Below are 20617 nucleotides of genomic sequence, written 5' to 3'. Positions count from 1 at the left end.
TCAAAACCAAACAATTTTTTTGTAAGTTCGCCACCTCCAACATCTTAGTCTGATTTTCTTTCTGTTATCAGTCTAATTTTTCATGAGCTGTGTCGATTTATCCAAATCATCCGATATTACTGAAGATTTGAGCTCGTGTCTTGCACTTCTTTGTACGCGGACTCTCGCCCCTGCCTGGCTACGCTGCTACTCCTACTATTCTGATATCAGGCAGGATAGAATTATCTCATTTTCAGTGTTGTGTTTGCCTGCCTGGGCCTGGCTTATCACCGTTTCCATTTTGGCCGAAGATTAAGTTGCGTTTGCTGCTGTTGGTAGTAAGGTCACTGCCGCCGAGTCTCAGTAAAAGTTCTGCCTGTGAGATCAAAGTGAGACCAGTGGACGGTCTGGAGCTCGAGCTACACAGAGCTACCTGCAGAACCGGAGTGTTCTTGGTGTGTCCAAGCAGGCAGGCAGGCAAACACAACACTGGCAGATTATTAGTGGATCAGACTGTCTGAAAATGAGGCAATTCATCCTGCCCAACAGGAGAAAAGTATAGCAGCATAACAGCAAAATTTGGTTGATTTCTACTGAAGAGAAGGAAAGAACAGAGCTACATATGTATTCGGTCGGTCGATTCTACTAGTGAGGAGTGAGAAGAAAGAGCTACATCCGCATTGAGAGTACAAGGTAGTAAGAACAAAAGAATCAACCCAGCCGGCCAGGCCCCGGCGCCGGGCTCTCCATGTACAACGGCACGCCCCGGCACGACGCCGGCTTCTCTCGACACGACGCCACCTCCCTCCCTCCCGTTTCCTATGCTGTATTTACACTGCACCGCGGTCTCGCTCGCTCGCGGCCAAGAAGTCGTCCATTCCACTTCTGTCGATCTCGGGGTCTCTGACGGTCTCTGTCTTTGCTCTGCTTAGAACGGGGCCGGCATGCCGCCGGCGCCGGGCTGGCTCCCGCGGACACGGGGGGAGGCGAAGAGGGAGGAGTAGAGCAGGTCGTCCCCGGGCGGCATCATGTCGAGGCCGTTGTACATGCTCTGGATGTCGTCGTAGCTGAGGTCGACGAAGAGGTCGTTCCTGCCGGCCTCGTCCGCCGCCTCCTTCTTGGGCACCATCAGCGTGGCCATCATCTCCTGGTGCGCCGCGGCGGCCGCGGGGCTCTGGGCCTGGAACGCCGCCGCCGTCGCCTGCTGGAACAGCGACGGGTCGTTGTCGACGATCTCCGACTCCGGCGTGCGCGCCTCGCCCCACGAGTGCGAGTGCGACTGGGACTGCGAGTGGGAGTGCGAGGTGACCACCATGTCGGAGGCCGTGTTCTCCGCCTTGGGCTCCATCATCGTCTCCTCTTCCCCTTGCTGCTGCAGCTGCATCTTCTCCCACTCGTTCTTCTTGTTGTAGAGCCGGCAGAGCACCCAGTCGTCCAGCTGAAGAAACAAATTCAGATCGGAATCAGCACCGAATCAATCAATCAATCAATCAATCAATCAATCAGTCGAAGCAGCAGCAGGGATCTGAAATCCCGACCAAATCAACCAGTAAATCATCAAGTATAATCAAACCAATAACGTACCCTGAGCGAGCCCTTCTTGCTGGCGGCGGCGCGGCCGGCGTCGGCGAGGCGATACTCATGCATGATCCAGTCGGTCTTGACCCCCTTAGGCGCCTTGCCCGCGTAAAACACGAGGGCCTTCTTGATCCCCATGGTCCGCCCGCCGCGGGGCGCGACGGGCTTGTCGGCGCCGGTGGCCTTCCAGTAGCCGTTGCCGGCGGCGCGGTTGGGTCGGGAGCCGTTGGGGTACTTGCGGTCGCGGGGGGTGAAGAAGTACCACTCGCGGGTGCCGAAGAGGGCGCGGTCAGGGAGCGCCCAGGGGTCGAAGCGGTAGAGGTCGACCTCGGCGATGATGGGGACCGGGAGGCGCTGCCCCGCCGCCTTGCGGCAGAGGTAGTGCTCGACGAGCTCGTCGTCGGTGGGGTGGAAGCGGAAGCCGGGGGGCAGGTTGAGCTCCGCCTCCGCGTCCCTCTCCCTCCTCCTCACGGCCGGCATCCCCATGTCCGTCTGTAGAAAGCTGGTCGATGGAATCGCTCCGCTGCCGATGATGATGGATCCGACGGCCGTTGTTCGAGATTGTGGGCGAGTGAGGTGTGGTGTGGAGATGGTGGTGAATGGGGGAGGGGGTGAGGGGATAAATAGGGGAGGGGGCGCGGGAGCGGTCTGGAAGGTTCGGAGGGAGGGGGGGCGGCTGCGTGGAGGGGTTCTTGGGGAGGAAAAGGGCACGTGTGGGGGGACGGGGATGAGGTGGGGGGGTTCGGGGAAGGTGCGGGCGGGTGGCAGTGGCAGGCGTATCCGCGCGGCGGGATTGGTTGGCCGCAGCCCACGGGGTAGGGTCGGGGTCGCGGGTTGCGTCATGGCCGACTTCAGCTGGCCCGAGGTTGTGCGGTGCGGCGCGGAGCTGGTCGGCACGCGCGTGTGCGGCTGTGCCCACCGCGGGTCGTGGCGAGAGGTGGGGAGGACTGTGGGTGCGTGGCTGCTGCCCGGGTCTACACCTGTCTTTTTTTTTTTCTTTCTTTTTTTTTGAAAGCGGACGCATATCGTGGCAGTGGCAGAAGCTGTTTTATGGGATATATCCTACGGAACCAAAATTGTGTCATCCTTATTTTTGCAACATATGTCGTGTTGCGAAAACATTTGGCGACATAAGTCGTGTTGCGGAAATTTTTATAGAATCTTTTGCAACAAAGGTCAAGTTGCGTAAAATCTATGCAACAGAGCTAATGTTGTAGGAACTGTTGTTGCGGTTGAAACTCAAGGAGGCGATGGCTATGGACGTCGGTGCTCCTCCGGGGCGACCATGTCGGCGTTCTTGCCGCCGGCGAGCCACGATAGCGGTGGTCAGAGCAGCGTGGGGAGGTGTCAGCTTGGGGGAGCTTGGGAGAAACATGGGAGGCGACGCGACTGCTTGTGCTTGTCGGCGGCATCGTTCGAATGTTTGCTGGCAACGGTGATCTGAGTAACATGTAGGGGCTTTGGCTTGACGGGGGCTCGGAAGAGCACGGGAGGTGGGGATCCAAATCCCGCAACACACCACTTGTTGTGATGGGAGAGATTGCAACAACTCTTCAGTTGTAAAACTTAGTCTACGTAATACAGTGCCATCTGAGTAAAATCAGATGCGACAAGTACCAAGGCAGTGGACGCACGAGTCATTATCAGTCCGAAGATTTGAACAATTTCCCTTTTCTTATAATGCATCTACCGCGTGTGATTTTTTGCTTTTAATACGAGTACTATTCATAAAAATAAACATAAGACTTAGGGCACATCTAGACAGTGGCGGAGCTATAAAAAACTATTGGGGCGGGCCGGATAGTACAAACAGTGGTACCAAATTGAAAATCAATGCATTATTGTGGGCTAGATTTCAAGCACAACTTAACATAGTACCCAAAAAACCATTATAAAATGTAAAATTACATTCAAAATCGTATTAATTGTTTCTCATCCACGGTGTGCCAACGCCCAAACTTGAAAAATTACATTCAAAATCGTACAAAACATCCCCGCACTGTCGAATTTCTGCCGTTTTTAAACTACGCGCAAAGCCAAAGCCAAAATAGCCCCACGTCCTTCTCGACAGACGCTTAACTGGCACTGTGTATACACACTTCTTGAAATTTCTCATAGGTTTTTTTTTTTCAAAAACGGCAGCTGTTTGGCTGGGTCCAAGTTTTGACTCCAAACCAAACACCTTGCAATTGCAATTGCAAAGAAGTCTCGAGCGCATGGACCAACGCGTCCATCCTGATAGTTTGGGTGCAGCTAGCTCGCGTGTTTTGTCTTATTATTACACGACGAGATCCAGCTAAAGATGAAGAAGATGTGATCGGCGGTCGTCCACAGACACAAAACGTCGAGTGCATGCGCGCATCACCGGTACAGTCACATTGACCATACTACTAGCAGACAGATAAGGTCGACCGTCGACCTGTGAAGCGGCGATATTTATCGTCCGTCCGTGTGCGCTGTCAACGAAAGTGATCTTTCATGGCCACCATCTTGATCCTTTATTCGGTGCACGTCGCGTTTAATCCAGGCATGGTTAATTGCCGGATAGTTACACGCTGTAGCCACCATCCAGCCACGTATACGTAGCGGCGGTGCGGTCTCCATCGCCGCCGGAAGTCGATCCATCCCCAAGTGGTAAAGATCGCAAGTCGATCGCACGCTGTTCGACCGTGAAGAGACGGTGGCACTGACGGCAGCGCGAGAAACGGACGACGACTCCCGTCGCGGTCACCGTTCGTCGGGAAGATTCGGCCGCTGCCTCGCGGCTTCTCCGGCGGCCGGTGCTTATCCTCTCGCCGCCCTCACACATATTCTAATGGGACGCATTCTTGTTGCCCACGCCACTGTTTGCTTGCTTAATTCGGCCAACCGCCCGATCGCAACCGCCGCATCTGGCGGCACGGTGACCGGACACATGCCCGCCGAAAAGCCGCGCAGCACGGTTTCCCAGCTCTGTCACTGCACCGGCGCGGTGATCGATCGTCTCGTCCGAGCACAAATCAGGCGCCGGCGCGTGGCGCGCTCGACTCGAGCCCCAGCTCCCGGAAAGACGCGTGACGATCGATGGACCGACCGATCGGTCTCTCGCGTGCCGCTCGACGCGCCGGCGACGTGTCCCGTCGCCGGGAGGGCGCGTGGCTGCGTGGACGAGCGTCGTTGTCTCCCATGTCGATCGGCCGCGAGCGGGACGTACGGAGGTTGGGCCTGGCGACACGGCGTGCTTTTCTGCGGCGCTCGGGGAAAGGATAGGATCGGCCCCGGTGGTGCGTGGCCGCGCCGCCCGCGGCGGTGGACGCACGGGCATGGCATTGCCTGGTACAGCACGGCAGGCGAGGACCATGTGTTCCTCGGGCGCGCAACGGCGCCATGATGCATGTGCACCTACCGTCGTACGTGGTTGTTTACAGTAGCTGCGTCCCATCCAAGGCTGCTAGCTAGAGTGAAGTGAAGTGTCACTTGAGATCACACCTACCTTGACGTGAACCTAGTTTACTTGACACGTGCTACGTGTTTGGGCCGTTTTCATCGACGGGCGGGCCAGTTTCTCGATCCAAAGTAACTTAATTTTTCGGTTATACAGTGCTTGATGACAAATCGTTCACGGCTCTAGAATTTGCCAACAAAGAAGGAGCGGCAAGGTCCCCCCGGAGTGGTAAGAACCGTCACTTGTTCGACTGTAAAATGAACTTTTGCTTCCCTTTATCTACGAAGACGATCCACCACGACCACGTACGTAATGATGGCGCGCCAGGAAAAGGCCAACGGCCCCGACGAATCATCACCGTCCCATCTGCTCTTGCCGCCGCCGCCACCGCGGTCGCGAGCTCGGCATTCGTCGGGAAGATTCGGCCGCTGCCCCGCCGCTTCCGCTTCTCCGGCGGCCAGCGCTTATCCCCTCGCACATATTCTACGTACGTACGCTATTTTCGCCCACGCCACGGACTGTTTGATTGGTTGGTTGATTCGGCCGGTGCACGCCGCACACGTGGAGGCCAGCCGAGCGACCGGATCGCAGCCAGCCCGGATGCCCGGACACATGCCTGCCGTAAAGCGCTCAGCACGCTTTCCCGCAATGATCGCATGGCTACGAATCGCTCGCCGGCGCGTGGCGCCACGGGAGAGGCGCCGGCAGGGGATCGTCGACACGGGTGCCCAGGCCGAGGACGCGTACGCGCTACGTGCAGCAGCAGGCGCCATGGTCTTGAGTCTTGACCGCTCGCTCCGGTAGGCTTGGACGGTCTCGTCTCGTGTGATCCGGTTGCTGTCGCTGCCTCGCATGTCGACCGCGCCCGCGAGCGGGACACGTACGCGGGGCCGGAGCATCGGCTCGGCTCGGCGTGCGTGGTCGCGCGGCTGCTGGCCACCTGCCTACCGATCGTGTGTGTTTGTACCTGTGATAATTATTAAAAATGATGCGGTGCACCGTGCACGTACGTGTGTAAACTTTCTCTGTGGCGAGCTACAGGTAACGGGAGCAATCGGTTTGCTGTACTGGTGGTAGTTGTGATTAGCGACGAGATTGACACCCTAGCGGATCATGTAAAGTGTGTATGATGGGAGGCATCGAGTGGGCTGCGGGGTAGGACAGTGGCCACATCGCTTCTCTGCCGCGGGGAAAGTGTGTGCAACTGTGCATGGCTGCGGCGGTGGACGCACGGGGGTGCAAATCGAGGACCACAGCGCAGTGATGCATAGCTGCAGCTGCAGGTGTCGGCAGGCACGGGGTTTTGTTCAGGTCGGCCGGTGTGGCCGCACTACACTGCCGCTCCGATCGAGCATCGCATATCCGAATATCCGATTCCCAGCGCTGCTACAGTGGGGTAAAGTGAAGTGAGACCATGCGCGGCTAAATTTCGTGTCCCTTTTGCGAAACTTGATCATATCTTGGAAAAAAATTCGGAATCTGATCCTTTTCTTACCGGGTCCAAGACGGTAGGTTATAACAGCCTACCGCCAAGGTCTCTGGCGGTAGGCTTGCATACTCTACCGTAAAATTTTCTTAAGTATGGAACACATTGCGTGCTCGTGCCTACTGCTAGGCACCTTGGTGATACGGTTGTACATGCTACCATCAAAGAGGCTGGCAGTAGGGATGTTTCCTACTGTCAAAGCCCCTGGCGGTAGGTTGTTACACCCTACCGACATGGACCCTGGTGGTAGAAAAAGGGCCAGATCCCGATTTTTTTGTAAACTAGGGTCAGATCTTGATTAACTTTTAAAAAAGGGTCAAAATACGAAATTTTGCCACCATGCGCCTACCTGCCCTGAACATGTTCGACACTCATCACTCTTTCTTTTAGAAACTCGACGCTCCTCGCTTCACTCAGGATGGTTGCTCGCACTAGGCCTAATCAGGCCGAATTGGGTCAAAAAATGTGTTTGGTTGCATACCGGGTGGGCTCGCTCGCATCAACACAAACTTTAAAGCAATCTATAGCCTGGCTCGCTGGAAACCCACGAATCGGCAGTTTCCAACGAGTCAGGCTCAGTGCGGCGCAAGCTCGCATGCGAGGGAGTAACCCGAAAGCCACTGGGGATGACGCGAGATGGAAATCGGGCGCAGAGGTGTCGGTGTCAAAACCGGCGGATCTCGGGTAGGGGGTCCCGAACTATGCGTTTAAGGTCGATGGTAATAGGAGACGAGGGACACAATGTTTTACCCAGGTTCGAGCCCACTTGATGGAGGTAATACCCTACTTCCTGCTTGATTGATCTTGATGAATATGAGAATTACAAGAGATCGTAATGGCTAAACCCTAGATGTCTAGCCTGTATGATTGTGATTGCCTCTACGGACTAAACCCTCCAGTTTATATAGACACCGGAGGGGTCTAGGGTTGTACAGAGTCGGTTTTACAGAGGAAGGAATCTTCATATCCGAACGCCGAGCTTGCCTTCCACGCAAAGGGGAGTCCCATCCGGACACGCGAGGAAGTCTTCTATCTTGTATCTTCACGACCCATCAGTCCGGCCCACGTCACATAGCCTGGACGCCTGAGGACCCCTTAATCCAGGACTCCCTCAGTAGCCCCTAAACCAGGCTTCAATGATGATGTGTCCAGCGCGTAGATTGTGTTCGGCATTGCAAGGCGGGTTCCTCCTCCGAATATTTCAACGTAGTCCTTGAACACAAAGAACGTGTTCGGCTCTGCAAAACAAACTCCGCAAAGAGTAAGACAGCCTAACATTCTTGCAGAATATATAGCTTTCCAATTAAAAAATAGACTTTCATTCCGAAAGGCAATGAAAAGAGCCATTGAAATAACTAAAAAAGCAAATATAAGGGGAGTAAAAGTAAAAATTGCGGGTCGTCTCAGAGGAAAAGAAATTGCACGCGCTGAATCTATTAAAAAGGGTAGACTTCCCCTCCAAACAATTCGGGTATCTGAATCTTCCTGAATTCAAGTACAGAATACCAGGGCTTTCTTCTTCTTTGATTTTCCTTGGGGCAGAGGATAAAAAAATGGATTTCCAACATAGCACCTGAGGCATTAGGATTCTAAGATTTAGGAGGGGAAGGTTGAGGAGAGGGATCACATGCATTGAAGCAATCTCAAGATTTAGAAACGATCAAAATAATGGTACGGGTGGTTGGTGTTCCGACATCCCGAATCGAGGTGGCTCTAAACTTAGGTTTGCCCGCCTCTCTAGTTACAGAGGGAGGAGAGGGGCTTCATCTATTTAGGTCTCTGAAAAGCCAGTTGACATGTGCAATCCAATCAAGGAGGCAGTACTTCTGCCTGAGTTCCTCTGGATCCTACTCGTCGGGATTACCGTGCTCCCGCAGGTTGTTCACCATGTGTTCCATAGCACTTTGACTTTATATCTTTTACCATCTTGGAATCATGTAGATGTAGATTGCTTTCACCGCAGGGTCATTCCTGAAGGTGGCTTGTACCGGCTCTTCGTCATCGTAAATAGCAAGCCACTCCTTGTTTATTACTCCGCTTTTTCACTCTCTCATTCTTAGTTAACCATTTCATTCTATTGAATCTGTGGTACTTTGAGTTCTGAACAATAGTTAGAATTTACAAGAATGTATTGTTCTGAGGTATATCAAGATTAAGTCTCCGATTCATATTTGGTCGACCAATCCTTCCTAATTCAAATTTTTGTTGAAATTTTTTCTTTTGTAATTCCTCGCATAAAGACGCCTCGCATACATCAGGCGATTCATAGCCAATTTTGCAGGAAGAATTCAACCTTTTACAAGAAAAACCAAAAAAGACATTCCATTCTTTTGGGATGAAAACTGCCAACAAGCCCTAGATGGCATCAAAAGCTATCTCCTCAATCTGCCTGTCATGGCCGTCTAAGGGTTCGCCGCGGTTCATTGCTACACTAGGCTACCCTTCCCTGAAGCTCAGCGGGACCACCTATCACTAGTCTTTGGTCGGAGGGGTTTATTGCACAAACAGGCCGGGACATGGGCTCCCGCAGAGGAAAGCCCAACGAATGTCAGATGCAAAGCCCCGCACCTCATTAAGATCACATTGGCATACTCTCCTAAAAAAGAGAAGACCCTATTGAAGACAGGAGTGAGGTACAATAAGTCCATTTGCGTCCACCTTCTCACGGAGCCGTACGCGGACGTTACCTCTCATACAGCTCCCAGCCAGCAAGCAGTTAGCTTTCCTCTAGAAGTCATGGAAGTGTGGATAAATCGACAAAAGGTTTTTATTTCTTAAAAAATCGCCCTAACCGTCCTAAATAGGGACGAAGAGCGGTATCGATTTTTTCGGGGTTCTCGAGATCGCATTTTAGGTCAAGTAGAGACGCTAGGGAGTCTGTGGGCTTCCCTTAGCATTTCAAGATGGCCTCTATCGTCTTTCCGAGAGCCTCCCGTTTGCCCGTCAAGGGGTATTTGACATCCATAGACAAAAGCAGTCCCACACGAAACTAGGAATTTTCCCCAATGGACGTAACCAGTTATGCTTTCACAGTCTCAAAAGGAGAAGCCCCGAACGCTTGCAGTTGCTTTTTTCTCTTTATTCCTTCTAAGCGAGCCTCTAAAGACTCTACTCCTACTTTAAACTTAGAGTCTGATTCTTCCAATTCTTCCAAAGACAAAGTAGAACTTTGTTTTGAGGAGTTTGCCCCCCGTTCGCCGCCGTCCAGTCGGCGGCGACTCTGGGATGGATTGAGGTTTAGGCCAACAGAGGGGGCTTGCTTCAGAGAAGGGAATTCCAGTTCTGATTCTAGTCTATGTGCTCTGTTCGGTTCAATTCAAGATGGGAAAGTATTGCTTGCTTCCTAGAATCCTAAAAGGGGCCTATCCCTCTACTACTTACGATAGAAAAGAGAAGAGAAGCTGGTGTTGAGAAATGATAAGTGGGCTATATCCCTGGGGACTTTTTAAAAGCAGCCGAAAGGAAATGTTGCTTCCTTTCTATACGCTAATTCTTGCTTTGAAGAGATGTTCCAGACAATGCATTCTTAAGTCCCACCTCACCTATATCCAACTTGAGGTATTCCATTGTTTCTCCTGCCATTCAATTCGTGACGTGGATGATCCGCCGACGGAATCGATTAGGTGATTGTGTGGTTTCATAGTCTTATGAGACAGAAAGTTTTGGAAAATGGAGCTGCCATTTTCACTACTTTGGTCCCTGGCGATATTGTTGCTTAAACTAACATGAAAAGTGGGTTCAATCACTTTAAAGTGCCCTCTCAAGTGTCATATCATAATGGTAATCTCCTTATGGTATAGTAATTTGGCTTAGAATAAGAAACATATCTCTTCCCCCTAATGGATTTTCACTACCCCTTGCGGGAATGCGTATCGTTGTTGCATCGCCACCGTATTCCTGACTTGCTTTTCTGAACTGCTTGTTTTCTCGGGACTGCAGTCCAGTTGCTTAGTGGTTTGCTTCTCGGTCTACCCAATCAAGGTTAGACCTCGCTCTACCAACCATTGCTTTAATATTTAACAAGTCCCATCTACTGACATCTTTTGTAGTGAGACACCACGTCTCCGCCCGTTCACTATTTGGAACCGTTTTATAGCCTCCCGATTCGCGTTTCGAGATGCGGTTTCCATTGACATGTCCTGTCGAAGCAGAGATCGCGCCCCCTTATCACGGGATCCTCATTAATATGGGTGTGGGTAATCCAAACGTGTTGTTGGCGATTCCTTGGGAATAGGCGAGCTTTAAGGCCCGTGAGGAGGCGTTCGAAATTCTTCGCCTTTATAAAGGGGTATACACCCGTCTTTCTCCCCCCACGTCTGTCTCTCTCAACCTTCCCAACCTCAGGCTCCAACGCCCAGGATTCGATTTCTTCCATTGTTACCAGGCCCTCTAGTTATGTCTGGATCGATCTCTCAAGGTAGGTGGGCAGCCTCCTGATACATCTCCAACGTATCTATAATTTTTCATTGTTCCATGCTATTATATATTCTGTTTTGGATGTTTAATGGGATTATTTATACACTTTTATATTATTCTTGGGACTAACCTATTAACCGGAGGCCCAGCCCAAATTGCTATTTTTTGCCTATTTCAGTGTTTCGCAGAAAAAGAATATCAAACGGAGTCCAAACGGAATGAAACCTTCGGGAGCATGATTTTTGGAACAAACGTGATCCAGAGGACTTGGAGTGGACGTCAAGCAAACAACGAGGAGGCCACGAGGCAGGGGGCGCGCCTACCCCCTTGGGCGCGCCCTCCACCCTCGTGGGCCCCTCGTGGCTCCATCGACCTACTTATTCCTCCTATATATACCTACATACCCTGAAAACATCAGAGAGCACCACGAAAACCTAATTCCACCGTCGCAACCTTCTGTACCCAAGAGATCCCATCTTGGGCCTTTTTCAGAGCTCCGCCGGAGGGGCATTGATCATGGAGGGCCTCTACATCAACTCCATGGCCCCTCCGATGATGTGTGAGTAGTTTACTTGAGACCTTCGGGTCCATAGTTATTATCTAGATGGCTTCTTCTCTCTCTTTGGATCTCAATACAAAGTTCTCCTCGATTCTCTTGGAGATCTATTCGATGTAACTCTTTTTGCGGTGTGTTTGTCGAGATCCGATGAATTATGGGTTTATGATCAAGATTATTTATGAACAATATTTGAATCTTCTCTGAATTCTTTTATGTATGATTGGTTATCTTTGCAAGTCTCTTCGAATTATCAGTTTGGTTTGCCCTACTAGATTGATCTTTCTTGCAATGGGAGAAGTGCTTAGCTTTGGGTTCAGTCTTGCGGTGCTCGATCCCAGTGACAGAAAGGGAAACGACACGTATTGTATTGTTGCCATCGAGGATAAAAAGATGGGGTTTATATCATATTGCGTGAGTTTATCCCTCTACATCATGTCATCTTGCTTAAGGCGTTACTATGTTCTTATGAACTTAATACTCTAGATGCATGCTGGATAGCAGTCGATGTGTGGAGTAATAGTAGTAGATGCAGGTAGGAGTCGGTCTACTTGTCACGGACGCGATGCCTATATACATGATCATACCTAGATATTCTCATAATTATTCGCTTTTCTATCAATTGCTCGACAATAATTTGTTTACCCACCGTAATACGTATGCTATCTTGAGAGAAGCCACTAGTGAAACCTATGGCCCACGGGTCTATTTTCCATCATACAAGTTTCCAATCTATTTTATTTTGCAATCTTTACTTTCAATCTATATCATAAAAATACCAAAAATATTTATCTTATTATCATTATCTCTATCAGATCTCACTCTTGCAAGTGGCCAAGAAGGGATTGACAACCCCTTTATCGCGTTGGTTGCGAGGTACTTATTTGTTTGTGTAGGTGCGAGGTGACTTGCGCGTGGTCTCCTACTGGATTGATACATTGGTTCTCAAAAACTGAGGGAAATACTTACGCTGCTTTGCTGCATCACCCTTTCCTCTTCAAGGGAAAACCAACGCAGTGCTCAAGAGGTAGCACCTCCTCGGTCACCGAGGAGGATATCATGAAGTTTCGGAAGGTGAGGTACCTGACTGCGGAAATCCCCCACAGGCTTCCTACTAAAGGGCAGGTCATCCCCACACCAAAAAAATCCGACAAGAGGGTGGTATTCATCTCCCACTTCCTCCGCGGGCTAGGGTTCGCTCTTCATCCCTTCGTTTGCGGCCTCATGTTCTATTATGGGCTAGATTTTCACGATCTAGCTCCGGACTCTTTTCTTCACATCTCGGCGTTCGTCGTCATGTGCGAAGCCTTTCTCCACATCCCCCCACACTTAGGCATATGGCTCAAGACCTTCAATGTGAAGCCGAAGCTAGTTAACGGGGAGCAAGCGGAGTGCGGCGGTGATATGGTGAGCAAGCTTTCCAATACTAGCTGGCCAAAAGGTACCTTCACGGAGACCTCCAACTCATGGCAACAAGAGTGGTTCTATATCACCAAACCCCGCGGCACCAAATGGGAAACCGCACCTGTGTTCCAATCCGGCCCTCCATTGCGGCTCGCATCATGGATAGATAAGGGGCTAGACTGGGGATCAGCTGATGAAGTACAGACGCTGCAAAGTCGTATCCGGAGTATCCTCGAAAGGGACGTTGGCCTTATTAACGTGATCCAAGTGATGCTAGCTAGTCCGTCGGATCCTCCCGTGCCAGCGACGACCTCTCCGTATGTGGGAGTTCAATCCCGAAGGACCGCAGACCCTTCAGCAGTTATTCGGCACAATGCATGAAGGGATGTGGAAACTATTCTTCAAGACTCGAAAGCAGTGGCCGGACACATCAGAGGACATCGATCTCGACTGCAACCATCCGGATACCTCGGTAAGCACCCAATTTCTGACCGCAACTCGGTTGATTATCCCATAGCGATGTACTGAGAGTTCTATCTTTGATCAGGGATGGATAAAGAAGGCGGAACGAATGAGGTGTTCAGCTCCACTTCCCGAAGACTCGGCAGATCCTGTGTTGACGAGGATGCTGGTCCCGGTGCCGTATCAAGTGCCAGTGCAAGAGGACAAGAAGAAAAGCGAAGAGACCGAAAGCGGCCTCCACTCTACAGGTATGCCGGACACTATGTCCAGGGAGACTGAAGCCCCCTCTTCGAAAGACGAAGGGGAAGGAGAAGGTGATCCCCCTTCCCCTCATGGGAGGAAAAGGACTGCATCCGAAGACTTGGAGGTGGAAGCACCCAAGAGAGGGAAGGTGTCCCTACCATATGGTTCAGGTTCCGAAGCCGATGTCATCGCAAGGCACCTCTCTGGGGACAAGCCCCTTGCCGAATTGTAAGTGAACAAGGATGCTCTAGACATTCCCCATTCTTTTCGGGTTGCAGGGGTAACATTTAAACTTTATGCTTGCAGTTCGGCCCATAGCCCACCTCGACAGTCCTCCTCATCAGGGGACTTATCTCCGGGAATGATGGAAAATGAGACACCTTCTCATGCTTCCTCGCCTCTTAGGGCGGACGACTTCGAGGTGTCATCTCGGAGAATCTCCCCTGACCATCAAGCGGCGTGGGGGACAATGAAAACAACACCCGAGGATGGAACTTCAATCATCAAGGGTCTAGGGGGCGCAGCCCCTACGGGGGACAGCAATGAAGGCCCCGAACTATCCGGCTTACCGCTGAAGAGGACTCTAGGGTTGAGCCAATGTACCCCTTTGAAGGGAATGCATGCTCCCACAGCAGCCTCCAGGAATCCGGAGGTGCCGGATACTCTGATGGGCACATTACAAAGTGTGTCCATCTCAGAGGAACATCGTACCTTAATGGGTACGGTAGGTGAAAGGGTTCTGTCCGCGAGAAGCGGATTGAATGAAGCTTTCCTGGGCCTGTTGAAAGGCTTCGAGGTATGCAATGTAATAGCTTAACTATTTTTATATGCATAATGCGGCCGTGTACAGATAGTAGTGTTGGGGAACGTAGTAATTTCAAAATTTTCCTACGCACATGCAAGATCATGGTGATGCATAGCAACGAGAGGGGAGAGTGTTGTCCACGTACCCTCATAGACCGAAAGCGGAAGCGTTAGCACAATGCGGTTGATGTAGTCGTACGTCTTCACGATCCGACCGATCAAGTACCGAACGTACGGCACCTTCGAGTTCAGCACATGTTCAGCCCGATGATGTCCCTCGAACTCCGATCTAGTCGAGTGTTGAGGGAGAGTTTCGTCAGCACGACGGCTGTGACGATGATGATGTTCTACCGACGCAGGGCTTCGCCTAAGCACCGCTACAGTATTATCGAGGTGGACTATGGTGGAGGGGGGCACCGCACACGGCTAAAAGATCAAACGATCAATTGTTGTGTCTATGGGGTGCCCCCTGCCCCCGTATATAAAGGAGCAAGGGGAGGAGGCGGCCGGCCAGGGAGAGGCGCGCCAAGGGGGAGTCCTACTCCCACTAGGAGTAGGACTCCTCCTATTCCTAGTAGGAGTAGGAGAGGGGGAAGGAAATGGAGAGGGGGAGAAGGAAAGAGGGGCTGGCCCCCCTTGCCCTAAACCAATTTGGTTTGGGCCTTGGGGGCCCACACTCCCCTTGCTGGCCTCTATTTCCACTAAGGCCCATGTAGGCCCATTAAGCCCCCCCCGGGGGGGGGGTCCGGTAACCTCCCGGTACTCCGGTAAAATCCCGATTTCACCCGGAACACTTCCGATATCCAAACATAGGCTTCCAATATATCAATCTTCATGTCTCGACCATTTCGAGACTCCTCATCATGTCCGGGATCACATCCGGGACTCCGAACAACCTTCGGTACATCAAAACATATAAACTCATAATATAACCGTCATTAAAACGTTAAGCATGCGGACCCTACGGGTTCGAGAACTATGTAGACATGACCGAGACATGTGTCCGGTCAATAACCAATAGCGGATCCTGGATGTTCATATTGGCTCCCACATATTATACGAAGATCTTTATCGGTCAAACCGCATAACAACATACGTTGTTCCCTTTGTCATCGGTATGTTACTTACCCGAGATTCGATCATTGGTATCTCAATACCTAGTTCAATCTCGTTACCGGCAAGTCTCTTTATTCGTTCTGTAATACATCATCCCACAACTAACTCATTAGTTGCAATGCTTGCAAGGCTTAGGTGATGTGCATTACTGAGAGGGCCCAGAGATACCTCTCTGACAATCGGAGTGACAAATCCTAATCTCGAAATACGCCAACCCAACAAGTACCTTCGGAGACACCTGTAGAGCACCTTTATAATCACCCAATTACGTTGTGATGTTTGGTAGCACACAAAGTGTTCCTCCGATAAACGGGAGTTGCATAATCTCATAGTCATAGGAACATGTATAAGTCATGAAGAAAGCAATAGCAGAATACTAAACGATCGTGTGCTAAGCTAACAGAATGGGTCAAGTCAATCACATCATTCTCCTAATGATGTGATCTCATTAATCAAATGACAACACTTTGTCTATGGTTAGGAAACTTAACCATCTCTGATCAATGAGCTAGTCAAGTAGAGGCATACTAGTGACATACTGTTTGTCTGTGTATTCACACATGTATTATGTTTCCTGTTAATACAATTCTAGCATGAATAATAAACATTTATCATGATATAAGGAAATAAATAATAACTTTATTATTGCCTCTAGGGCATATTTCCTTCAAGTAGCCAATGAGGCTCTGGTCGGTTTTCACAGGAAGGTGATCAGAGGATCAAAAAGATATGCTCATGAAGTAACCTAATTGATTCGAACACAGGCTGTTACGTCGATGGCGACCGCCCAACCTACGGGAGTTGCAGATCTAAAGAAGAAACTTGAGTTAGCAGATGAGGACATCACTCTTATTAACAGGCGGCTCGACGAGGCACAAGGTATGTGTTGGGGCAGCTTGTTTATGCATGTATACTAGTATGAGCACGAGGCTGAAAATCATATACTATGACATGCATAAGTAGATAGTGCTGCCGCGGTTGAGACCCTTCGGGATGAACTTGCCCGGGCCAAGGAGTAGGCCAGAGTGAGCGACGCGGCTACGAAGAAGGCGGCTGCGGATTTAAAGGCCGAACAGGCCGTTCAGTGCCAGTGCCAGGAGAGAATATCTACTACGGAGCAGGAGCTGAACGATGCCACTAGAAGGTGCAAATATCTCGAGGAGGATAATAAAGCCAAGGCAGCCAAACTCGATAAGGCCTTACTAGAGGCGAAAGAAGCACGATCCGAATATAGAGCGGCTCGGGAGGATATCCAACAGGCTGAGGAGATAGCGGCTGGTAAGCCCTTTCTTTTACAGACTAAGTTCGGCGACCCAAAGTATGCTCTGCTTAACCAAATATGGAGTTCTCTAGACATGTTCTTGGATCTGTCTAAGAGTGCTTCTGACGCAGCGCAGTTCTTCCAAGCACAGGAAGGATGTGCTGCAGAGAGGCTTTTCTGGTCGCAATTCAATGTGGCAAGGCATTCGGCGTTGCTGAACGAACAGATGGCCGAGTGGGCCAAGCTACACAAGATGTCCGGAGCTGCCATGAAGGACGTCATGGTTCGGCTATGGCCGGCCAAACCCCTTCCCAGCAGCTATTTTGGTTTGGTACAGCGGCTTGTCGATGCAGTGCCGCGTATTGACGCCGTCAAGCGGTCGGTGTGCATAGAAGGTGTCCGGATGGCCTTCGCCCGCACCAAGATGTACTGGGCAAAGATGAAGGCCACCGACATTGCAACCAAGGGTCCGCCTGGAGGCAAGGACCATCGCACGCCGGAGCATTATTTGAAGGACGTCCTAGAGGGCGCCCGCTTGATAGAGGGTCAGTGCTCGAAGGATATTATATTTGAATAAATGTACTAGAATTATAAAAACAATATTATGATATGTTAAAGCTGTGTTATATACCTTTGCCATTATTTCCTCATGTGCAACCGTTTCTTATAACCTGAAAGTTTGCTAGTCGTCGGCTTCGGCCCCCTCGCGTATAATGCGGGGGTGTTCGGAATGGCACCTGATCACTCTTGACCCAACGTCTTGGTCCGGAATGGAGGTTTCAGTGCGGCGAACTAGGTAATCGAGCTATAGGGCTTTAACACCTTCACTTAGCCATAGGAGTTTTACGGCGGGTCTACTATGTAGCCCCTGGTATGCACGCAGTTATCCGAATACGGTTGCGTCATGTAGGTGACCAAAGAAAAACGGTCCTTCGTGTAATACGGAAGAAATCGCAAAAGATTCTGATAAGTCACCGAGTGGTTGACCAGCTCTCGCCGCATCATGATAGTCAGTTTTCAGCTTTCTTTACTGAGGTATTTGACCAAGTGAACCGGAAACACAATCGCAGTAGTTCTCCCTTTACTATCCTAGCCGATAAGACGAAATATAGGGTAGCAAGCACAGGAGCCAGGCAACCCAACTATTGACCAAAGACATGATTCGGAGCTGATGCATATAATACCAAACCCGTGACGCTGAAGTATGCTGTAGAGTGGTTTGGTCTTTTTCGGCAACCCATGTGTTTGCCGTATCAAGCCCCTGGCGACTTTGTGCCGAGGTGTCGAGGGCTTAGGGAAAAGGCTCTGTACAAGTTTTAAATAGGGTTTTTGGTCTACAAAAAATCTTTTGGACCTCTTGTCGCACGTCTGCGCTGCTTGTGCTTCCGCGAAAAGGCTTCCTTGAAGGGAGCAATCCCTGGTTATTGTAGGAAAACCGGGCTCATAAAGAGTCCTTTTAGGTCCATAGGACGGACAGGTATTGATTCACCTGTGGAAAAAAGACAAGAAAATAGTTAGTAAGAAGAGGAAAGGCTAAAGTCTGGACGAACCGCTTTGTAGGCCTGTCCGTATTGTGCCTCCGCTGACGACCAAGGTATTTTGAGTGCATAATTATGTATGCGTGGTGCAAACTCCGTGGGTATAAGAGGCGAACGACGGAGGCGGAGCTGCTAATCCAGCTCTAAAATTGACCGGTCCTGTGTAGCAGAGGCCGGTGGTTTAATGACCGATGAGATATGCGGCTCGAGTAGACCGCTTTGTACTTCGGTTGTGATTGCCACAGTGTGCCCCTTAGTGCGAAGGGAGAGTTCCGTGTTTCCGTTGACCGTTATGGTGCCGCGTGGACCGGGCATCTTAAGCTTTAGATAAGCGTAGTTTGGGACCACATTGAAACGAGCGAAAGCTGCCGCTCGAGCAGTACATGGTAGCCAATGTGGAATGGGACAATATCAAAGATCAAGTCCTCGCGTCAGAAGTTTTTCGGTGAACCGAAGACGACTTCTAGTGAGATTGAGCCTGTGCCGTGAGCTTCTACGTTGGGTATTACTCCCTTAAAGGTAGTTGTGGTGGGCTTGATCCTTGAAGGGTCAATGCCCATTTTTGCGGACAGTGTCTTGATAGAGTAAATTGAGGCTACCCGTCCATGAGAACTCGCGTAAGATGGAATCCACCGATAATTGGATCGAGGACCAGAGCTGTTGAACCTCCGTGGCGGATATTGGTTGGGTGGTCCTCGTGATCAAAAGTGATCGAGCAGGCCACCCATGTATTGAATTGTGGGGCGTCCGGCTTTATGGCGTGGTCGTCTCGTAGTTCATGCTTGCGCTCCCTTTCAGAGGTATGCGTCATGTATATCACGTTGAATATTTTTACTTAGGGGGAAAATTGCTTCTGTCCCCCGGTGCTCGGAAGGAGAGCCTCTTCTTCTTCACTGTCACTGGGCGGCCCCTTCCCTTTGTGTTCGGCATTGAGCTTGTCGGCTTGTTTGAAAACCCAACAATTTCTATTGGTATGGTTGGCGGGTTTGTCAGGGCTGCCATGGATCTGACAGGGCCGATCCAATATCTTGTCTAGACCATCTCTGTTTGCCTTAAATGGCTTCTTCCATTGACCGATTTTGGAGCCACTAAATCCGGCGTTGACCGTTGTGTCTTAGGTTCCTACATTATTGTTGCGATGCTTGCTTTTATTGCGTCGTGGCTTGCCATTGCCATCCCTGACTTCGGAGGTGCTAGGATCGCTCATGCTATTGCTTCTACGAGCGAGCCAGCTATCTTCTCCCGCGCAAAAGCGGGTCATTAGTGCGGTAAGAGCTGCCATTGACTTTGACTTTTCTTGGCCGAGGTGGCGGGCGAGCCACTCGTCACAGACGTTATGCTTAAAGGCCGCGAGTGCTTCAGCATCCGGACAGTCGACAATTTGGTTCTATTTAATTAGGAACCTAGTCCAGAGTTTCATGGCTGATTCTCCGGGCTGCTGGATGATGTGACTGAGGTCATCGGCGTCAGGAGGCCGGACATATGTACCTTGGAAATTGTCGCGAAAGGCGTCTTCCAAGTGTTCCCAGCTGCCAATGGAGTTCTCTGGGAGACTGTTTAGCCAGTGTCGGGCTGGTCCCTTAAATTTTAGTGGGAGGTATTTAATGGCATGGAGATCATCACTGCGGGCCATATGAATATGGAGAATAAAGTCCTCAATCCATACTGTCGGATCTGTTGTTTCATCATATGATTCGATATTCACGGGTTTAAATCCTTCTAGGAATTCGTGCTCTATTACTTCATCAGTGAAGCAGAGGGGGTGTGCGGCGCCTCTATATCGGGCCAAGTCGCGACGTAGGTCGGATGGAGTCCGTCTGTGGTTTTAGGCCCGAACGTGGTTATGCTTGTCAAGTCCGGCTAGATAGCCGCTGTCACGCGTCGGGGCACGCCCCCGTGATCCGTAGATCGATCTGGTCTGACCTGCTCTATTTTCCAGGTCCTGCCGCAGGTTATATGTATATCCCCGAGCTGTTGTGTCCCTACCTTTACGGCGAGGTTGTGTAGGCTGGTGTTCGGCTTGAGTTGTCGTTTCGTCCCGGCACGTGGTGGTTGGTCAGCCGCATTACACGCTGATGGTACGGGCCCAAGTGCCTTGTCGTCGAATTGAGGTAGCAGTTTGCGTTTCGGGTAACTTTTGGTCGGACGCTTGAGGCTGTATTCCTCAGCTGCCAGGACATTAGTCCACCTGTCATTGAGTAGGTCTTGATTAGCTTGAAGCTGCTGCCGCTTCTTTTTCAGGCTACTTGAAGTGGCAATTAGCAGGCGCTTAAAGCGCTCCTGCTCGAGGGGTTCCTCGGGCACGATAAAGTCTTTGTTGCCGAGGCTCACCTCATCCTCGGAGAGTGGA

The 20617-nt window shown here is 50.8% G+C and overlaps 1 protein-coding gene across 1 annotated transcript; it reads right to left on the bottom strand.

Moving 5' to 3' along the window:
- Positions 1-538: 538 nt before the first annotated feature.
- On the bottom strand, positions 539-2165 carry LOC606326 (NAC domain-containing protein 2). The gene is made up of 2 exons (XM_044527695.1): positions 1564-2165; positions 539-1417 (listed from the first exon to the last, which is right to left on the bottom strand). The coding sequence occupies exons 1-2, from the start codon at positions 2041-2043 to the stop codon at positions 908-910; spliced, it is 990 nt and encodes a 329-aa protein (XP_044383630.1). The 5' UTR covers positions 2044-2165; the 3' UTR covers positions 539-907.
- Between the last annotated feature and the right edge of the window lie 18452 nt (positions 2166-20617).

The sequence above is a fragment of the Triticum aestivum genome, chromosome 5A (genome assembly GCF_018294505.1).
Source record: "Triticum aestivum cultivar Chinese Spring chromosome 5A, IWGSC CS RefSeq v2.1, whole genome shotgun sequence".
Classification (NCBI taxonomy): domain Eukaryota; kingdom Viridiplantae; phylum Streptophyta; class Magnoliopsida; order Poales; family Poaceae; genus Triticum; species Triticum aestivum.
This window is presented reverse-complemented; position numbering and strand designations above follow the sequence as displayed.